Source organism: Hyla sarda, chromosome 1 (genome assembly GCF_029499605.1).
Source record: "Hyla sarda isolate aHylSar1 chromosome 1, aHylSar1.hap1, whole genome shotgun sequence".
NCBI classification, from domain to species: domain Eukaryota; kingdom Metazoa; phylum Chordata; class Amphibia; order Anura; family Hylidae; genus Hyla; species Hyla sarda.
In genome coordinates, this window is record NC_079189.1 from 451,822,743 (window position 1) to 451,830,811 (window position 8,069).

Genomic DNA, 8,069 nt, shown 5'->3' on the forward strand with positions numbered 1-8,069 from the left:
GTCCATCTCTGGTGTTAAATGCTGTTTTCCACTCATCCCCCTCTCTGATGCGGATGAGGTTATAGGCGCCTCTTAAGTCCAATTTAGTAAAGATGTGGGCACCTTGGAGGCGATCAAAGAGTTCAGAGATGAGGGGTAAGGGGTAGCGGTTCTTAACCGTGATTTTATTAAGTCCGCGGTAGTCAATGCAAGGACGTAGAGAGCCATCTTTTTTGGACACAAAGAAAAATCCGGCTCCGGCAGGAGAGGAGGATTTACGGATAAAGCCCTTTTTTAGATTCTCCTGGACGTATTCAGACATGGCAAGAGTCTCTGGGGCAGAGAGAGGATAAATTCTGCCCCGGGGTGGAGTAGTGCCCGGGAGGAGGTCGATAGGACAATCATAAGGCCTGTGAGGAGGTAGAGTCTCCGCTTGTTTTTTGCAGAAAACATCCGCGAAGTCCATATAGGCCTTAGGGAGACCGGTTACTGGAGGAAGCACAGAGTTACGGCAAGGGTTACTGGGAACCGGTTTTAGACAGTCCTTGGAGCAAGAGGGCCCCCAACTCTTGATCTCCCCAGTGGACCAATCCAGGGTAGGAGAATGAAGTTGAAGCCAGGGAAGTCCAAGGAGAATTTCCGAGGTGCAATTGGGGAGGACCAAAAGTTCAATCCTCTCGTGATGAGATCCGATGCTCATTAGAAGGGGCTCCGTGCGGAAACGTATGGAACAGTCCAATCTTTCATTGTTTATACAATTGATGTAAAGGGGTCTGGTGAGACTGGTCACTGGGATGTTGAACCTGTTGACGAGAGAGGCCAAAATAAAATTTCCTGCAGATCCAGAGTCTAAGAAGGCCACAGAAGAGAAGGAGAAGGCAGAGGCAGACATCCGCACAGGCACAGTAAGACGTGGAGAAGCAGAGTGGACATCAAGGATTGTCTCACCTTTGTGCGGAGTCAGGGTACGTCTTTCCAGGCGGGGAGGGCGGATAGGACAATCCCTCAGGAAGTGTTCGGTACTAGCACAGTACAGGCAGAGGTTCTCCATGCGGCGTCGTGTCCTCTCTTGAGATGTCAGGCGAGACCGGTCGACCTGCATAGCCTCCACGGCGGGAGGCACAGGAACAGATTGCAGGGAACCAGAGGAGAGAGGAGCCGAGGAGAAGAAACGCCTCGTGCGAACAGAGTCCATATCTTGGCGGAGCTCCTGACGCCTTTCGGAAAAACGCATGTCAATGCGAGTGGCTAGGTGAATAAGTTCATGAAGATTAGCAGGCATTTCTCGTGCGGCCAGAACATCTTTAATGTTGCTGGATAGGCCTTTTTTAAAGGTCGCGCAGAGGGCCTCATTGTTCCAGGATAATTCAGAAGCAAGAGTACGGAATTGTACGGCATACTCGCCAACGGAAGAATTACCCTGGACCAGGTTCAACAGGGCAGTCTCAGCAGAAGAGGCTCGGGCAGGTTCCTCAAAGACACTTCGAATTTCCGAGAAGAAGGAGTGTACAGAGGCAGTGACGGGGTCATTGCGGTCCCAGAGCGGTGTGGCCCAAGCCAGGGCTTTTCCAGACAGCAGGCTGACTACGAAAGCCACCTTAGACCTTTCAGTGGGGAACTGGTCCGACATCATCTCCAAGTGTAATGAACATTGGGAAAGGAAGCCACGGCAAAGCTTAGAGTCCCCATCAAATTTATCCGGCAAGGATAGTCGTAGTCCAGAAGCGGCCACTCGCTGCGGAGGAGGTACAGGAGCTGGCGGAGGAGATGGTTGCTGGAGCTGTGGTAGTAACTGTTGTAGCATAACAGTCAGTTGAGACAGCTGTTGGCCTTGTTGCGCAATCTGTTGTGACTGCTGGGCGACCACCGTGGTGAGGTCAGCGACAACTGGCAGAGGAACTTCAGCGGGATCCATGGCCGGATCTACTGTCACGATGCCGGCTGGCAGGTAGTGGATCCTCTGTGCCAGAGAGGGATTGGCGTGGACCGTGCTAGAGGATCGGTTCTAAGTCACTACTGGTTTTCACCAGAGCCCGCCGCAAAGCGGGATGGTCTTGCTGCGGCGGTAGTGACCAGGTCGTATCCCCTAGCAATGGCTCAACCTCTCTGGCTGCTGAAGATAGGCGCGGTACAAGGGAGTAGACAGAAGCAAGGTCGGACGTAGCAGAAGGTCGGGGCAGGCAGCAAGGATCGTAGTCAGGGGCAACGGCAGGAGGTCTGGAACACAGGCTAGGAACACACAAGGAAACGCTTTCACTGGCACTAAGGCAACAAGATCCGGCGAGGGAGTGAAGGGGAAGTGAGGTGATATAGGGAAGTGCACAGGTGTAAACACTAATTGGAACCACTGCGCCAATCAGCGGCGCAGTGGCCCTTTAAATCGCAGAGACCCGGCGCGCGCGCGCCCTAGGGAGCGGGGCCGCGCGCGCCGGGACAGAACTGACGGAGAGCGAGTCAGGTACGGGAGCCGGGGTGCGCATCGCGAGCGGGCGCTACCCGCATCGCGAATCGCATCCCGGCCAGAGGCGGGATCGCAGCGCCCCGGGCCCGGAGCGCTGCAGTGAGAGGAGTGTAGCGAGCGCTCCGGGGAGGAGCGGGGACCCGGAGCGCTCGGCGTAACACTAGGCTTAATGGCTGGGCAGATTTGTAGTTCATGGTGCTAGGAAAGCTGGGTGGCATACTATGTGGTCACCATGCCAGCAACTATGGTAGATGCCACCAGCTTTCCTTGTGCCTTAAACTGCAAATCTGTCTAGCTATGCAGATTTATAGACCCAGAAACATATATAAGAAATAGTTAAATGACATCTTTAACAACTTGACAGAAAAGGGTTAACTAAATGAATTCTATTAATAGACACTAATTGTATCTGCATCTAACTCAACATTTATATAATCTACTTTTTCATCATCACACAGAGCCTGGCATTAAAAAAGTACCATACTTTTATCCAGTGTGAAAGGTAATGGATTTCCCTGATGTTATTTGACTTGCCTAGTGACTGGTTAAGTGGCATATCCTGTCTATTGATACAAAAGCAAGTGCTGCTTAGTCAGGATAGGGGGTTGTTGGGAAATCAGACACCACAGGAGATATTGGTAGGTAAGTATAATTTATTTTTCATGCCACAATTATGTGGCAAATCAGCCCTAGGATTTAATATTGACTTCTGATAATGTGTAACAAATTTATCAAAATTGTGCATGTGCATAAATTGGTCTGTTGCATGACATAGATCAGTACCGTATGATACCTAATGAAACTGGCACCAACTACAGTGACCTCCTGACCTACGATGGCCCCGACATACGATCATTTCAACATATGATGGCCTCTCAGAAGCCATCGCATGTTGAAGGCAGCATCAACATACGATGCTTTTGTATGTCGGGGCCATCGCATAAATATCTATCCGGCAGCGCTGACTGCTTCAGCTGCCACCGGATAGCCGTTTATGGTACCCCGTGTGGTCCGGTGGCGATCACTTACCTGTCCTCGGGGCTCCAGCGCGTCCTCTTCTGGATCCCCTGCATCATCGGCGCTCTCCATCTTCGTCATCACGTCGCTGCGCACACTGTCCTGTCATCCAATAGGAGCGGCGTGCGTAGCGACGTGATGGCGGCGACGGAGAGCGAGGATGCCGGGGAAGCAGAGGCCTTGCCGGAGCGTCGGGGACACCCCGGGGACGCGGCGACAGCGATGGAGGGCGACATCCAGGGCAGTGGTGACGAGCGGTGACGGTCCGGAGCGGTGGGGACACGTGAGTTTAACCTCCAATACCAGTGGTCTTCAACCAGCGGACCTCCAGATGTTGCAAAACTACAACTCCCAGCATGCCCGGACAGCCGTTGGCTGTCCGGGCATGCTGGGTGTTGTAGTTTTGCAACATCTGGAGGTCCGCAGGTTGTAGACCACTGTCCTATACTTTACATTGCACGGATCCCTCAACAAACGATGGTTTCAACAAACGATGGTCCGTTTGGAACGGATTACCATCGTATGTTGAGGGACCACTGTACATCAATTCAATACACTAAGGTCAATATGTTTATTATCACAATTCATCAGCTTTCACTAATACATGAGAATGTTTTCTAAATATTTACCTAATATTTACAAACATTGTATTTGATAGTTCTACACAGCCTGTGGCCTGGGACAGCTAGATCACAGTGCAAGAAACATTATCATCTATGTGTATTAACCCTTCTTTTCTGCTAAAATGATTCAACTATAAAGAAAGAGAGAACAAAAACGTTAAAGTCCATTGAGTGAAAGGGTCAATTGGAAACAATGAGGATTTATGGCCCATGTAGCCGGTTTCTGGGACTGACAATAAACTGGAAGTCTTTGTGGAGTGCACTATTACACACCCAGAAGAAATAGGTTCAAAAACGACTGTTGTGTTTACAAATAAGCTGCCCCCCCCACACCCCCTCCTCACTTCCTACCTGCACTTGAGAGCAGTGATTACTTTTTAGACACTTGGAGAAGTTCCCCAGGGAGGGAGGGGAGCAGGGAAAGTGTGGGAGAGCAGCTCTGACTGTGCAGGGGTCCTGCTTGAAGATCCATTGCTAAGTCATCAACGTGTCAGCTTCACCTTTCTTATGCAAAGTAGTGTCGTATACAAGGCGGATCTCCAACAGGTTTTTTTTCATCCTGGGACACAGCCCCTAAAACAGCTGCTCTGGCTGCAGAAAAAAGAGTGAGGAGGAGGAGGAGGAGGAGTGTCTGCAGGAGCAGGGAAGTGGAGCACATTCACTTGGTTGTGACACCAGAGAAGAAGACAGAACAGTCCAGGCAGAGGGACATGTGCGAGGAGGAGAAGATCCTGCCACTGGTGGAGGCATACTGAGCACTCAGCCTCCAACAGCAACTTCTGCAGAACCTCTTTGCTGTCACCACAGCTGCTTCCTTCCTACCCTAGGAGGAGAGATAGAGAGAGACATTAGCCCGGAGTTATGCTGCTCTGAGCACCGTATCATCCCAGCCTGTGACTAACCACTAAAGGATCTGCTGCCTCTGAGAGCTGCAGGCATGGCTATCACAGCTCTGCTCTCACGATCCACTCTGCTTGTGCTGCTGGGAATATGCCTCTGCTCAGGGATCAGCTCCATAGACACAGACCGGACTGGTGATGGCAAGTGTCAAACCATAGAAATCCCTATGTGTAAGGACATTGGCTATAACATGACCAGGATGCCAAACTTGATGGGACATGAAAACCAGAGGGAGGCAGCCATCCAGCTCCATGAGTTTGCACCTCTGGTGGAGTATGGTTGTCACAGCCACCTGAAGTTCTTCTTGTGCTCCCTGTATGCTCCCATGTGCACCGAGCAGGTGTCCACCCCAATTCCAGCCTGCAGGGTCATGTGTGAACAGGCAAGACTCAAGTGCTCACCCATAATGGAGCAGTTTAACTTCAAGTGGCCAGACTCCCTGGATTGTAGCAAGCTGCCAAACAAGAACGACCCAAACTACCTGTGTATGGAGGCTCCCAACAATGGGACAGATGAGGCCCCCAGAGGATCTAGCATGCTGCCTCCTATATTCAGGCCACAGAGACCCAGCAATAGCCTTGACACCCAGCCCAAGGATCTACCCAGCAGGACAACTTGTGAGAACTCAGGAAAGTTCCACCATGTGGAGAAGAGTGCTTCTTGTGCTCCCCTATGCACCTCTGGAGTAGATGTTTACTGGAGCAAGCATGACAAAAAGTTTGCCTTCATCTGGATTGCTATTTGGTCTATTTTGTGCTTTTTCTCCAGCGCTTTTACTGTGCTCACCTTCCTAATTGATCCTCAGCGCTTCAAGTATCCCGAGAGGCCTATCATATTCTTGTCCATGTGCTACTGTGTGTATTCTGTAGGATACATCATCCGTCTTTTTGCTGGAGCAGACAGTATAGCTTGCGATAGAGACAGTGGGAAGCTCTACGTCATCCAGGAGGGTCTAGAGAGCACCGGCTGCACCATAGTGTTCCTGATTCTCTACTACTTTGGTATGGCCAGCTCCTTGTGGTGGGTAATTCTGACACTGACCTGGTTCCTGGCTGCAGGGAAAAAATGGGGACATGAAGCTATTGAGGCCAACAGTAGCTATTTCCATTTGGCTGCATGGGCTATCCCAGCTGTGAAGACCATCATGATCCTGGTCATGAGGAGAGTAGCTGGGGATGAACTCACAGGGGTTTGTTATGTTGGCAGCATGGATGTCAATGCCTTGACGGGCTTTGTGCTTATTCCCTTGGCCTGCTACCTCATCATTGGCACTTCCTTTATTCTCTCTGGCTTTGTGGCTCTTTTTCACATTAGAAGAGTCATGAAAACTGGAGGGGAAAACACTGACAAGTTAGAGAAACTTATGGTCAGGATTGGTGTCTTTTCTGTTCTGTACACAGTCCCTGCCACTTGTGTCATTGCTTGCTATTTCTATGAACGACTTAACATGGACTACTGGAAAATATTAGCCACACAAGATAAATGTAAACGCAACAGTCAGACTCAAACCCTGGATTGTACAATGACAAACTCTATACCAGCTGTAGAAATTTTTATGGTAAAAATATTTATGTTATTAGTTGTGGGTATAACCAGTGGGATGTGGATATGGACTTCTAAAACCTTACAGTCATGGCAGAATGTTTTTAGCAAAAGGTTAAAGAAAAGGAGCAGGCGAAAACCTGCAAGTGTCATCACTAGTACAGGAATCTACAAAAAGCCTCAGCAACCCCAAAAACTTCACCATGGAAAGTATGAATCTGCCTTACAGCCGCCCACCTGTGTATGAGAAGGGACTGTCTTTCTATGTACTGCACAGATTAGCCCTAGCTAGAAACCTGTTTATTAGTCACCACAATGCAGCAAGCCAAGGTAATTCCTAAAGGAAACTTGTGGTTATTGTACCCAATGGAGAGATGACTCTATAAGATATAACTAATACTTATGGGCAGGGTACTGTCATATAAATCCTGGGTGGTGTTGACTTTACCGAACTAGTGATCTCAGAGAAAACAGGCACTTTCCTGTATGTATCTGGGAACTCTACTAATAGCTACTGAAATGCTTGAAAATACAAATGAATTATTATTTTTTACAATCTAGTTCCACTGGTTGAATAGATTTTACTCACGACTTAAGATGTTGACCTCTTGCCCTCCTTGGTCCTCAAAGGCAAACTGTTCCTTTAAAGACATAACCATAGAGTTTAGTTGTGTCACTGGGAAATAATGTGCAATATTTATTTTTTCCCACTACTTTAAAAAAAGCGAAACGTGTATGTTTCTGCAAAGAGGGCAACAAAAGAGGTTTCTTGACAAAAGAACTGAGGCCTCCGTCCCTTTAGTCCTACCCTGTGGCTTTTTAATGGAAATCAAGCCAAATGTTATACACGTTGGGACTGTTTGGTTAAAAAGGGAGATGGATCAATTCAAAGGGCTTATTGACTCTTTCTATTGTGAAACAAATTCTAGCCATGAATAGATCAAAAAGCACTAGATACCGCAAAGGGAAACGTTGCATGTTGTGTTGCTCTTTGCTATGTGAAATATGCACCATCTTTTTGTTTTTGGTTTTTTGCTGTACATATATAAATATAAATATATATATTTGTAACATACAATTATTTTTCATGCTTTACTATTTTATTAAAAAAATAAACATAATGTTGTTCTTTAGCTTGAGAAGTTATTGCATTTGTGTTGTCAAGGGCTGACAGTTACTAATATGAATGCAGGGTTGGTGGTAAATCCTTTAGTTTTTTTTTTTTTGACATTTGAGTTTATTGTGTATTTAAGTTAAAGACAAATTCTCCTTTAGGAAATTCAAAACTGGAGACACAGTGCACTTTGAGGACTGTACCTGATAACACATGACACGGATACTTTATCTATTGTTATATTATATCTGCTTTCAAAGTCTGCAGATCATAAACCTGAGATTTGGATGACTTTCCAAACTCTGAAGTCTCTTCAAAGGATATCTCCAGTGTATTACAGGAAGATGAATAATCTGCTCTATGGTGTGGAACACAACAATTGGCTTTCAAAAGATACAGAGTTTCATTTAAATAGCTGAGTGAAAAAAATTAC

General features: G+C 47.7%; 1 protein-coding gene across 1 annotated transcript; it reads left to right on the plus strand.

The window, feature by feature from the left end:
- Positions 1-4,457: 4,457 nt before the first annotated feature.
- Positions 4,458-7,628, plus strand: FZD10 (frizzled class receptor 10). The gene has a single exon (XM_056552339.1). It carries the CDS (start codon positions 5,018-5,020, stop codon positions 6,767-6,769), a length of 1,752 nt encoding a protein of 583 aa, XP_056408314.1. The 5' UTR covers positions 4,458-5,017; the 3' UTR covers positions 6,770-7,628.
- Positions 7,629-8,069: the final 441 nt, after the last annotated feature.

Bases quoted from the DNA above. Each gene is read 5' to 3' on its own strand.
- FZD10 (XM_056552339.1), top strand. From the start codon at position 5,018: ATGGCTATCACAGCTCTGCTCTCACGATCCACTCTGCTTGTGCTGCTG.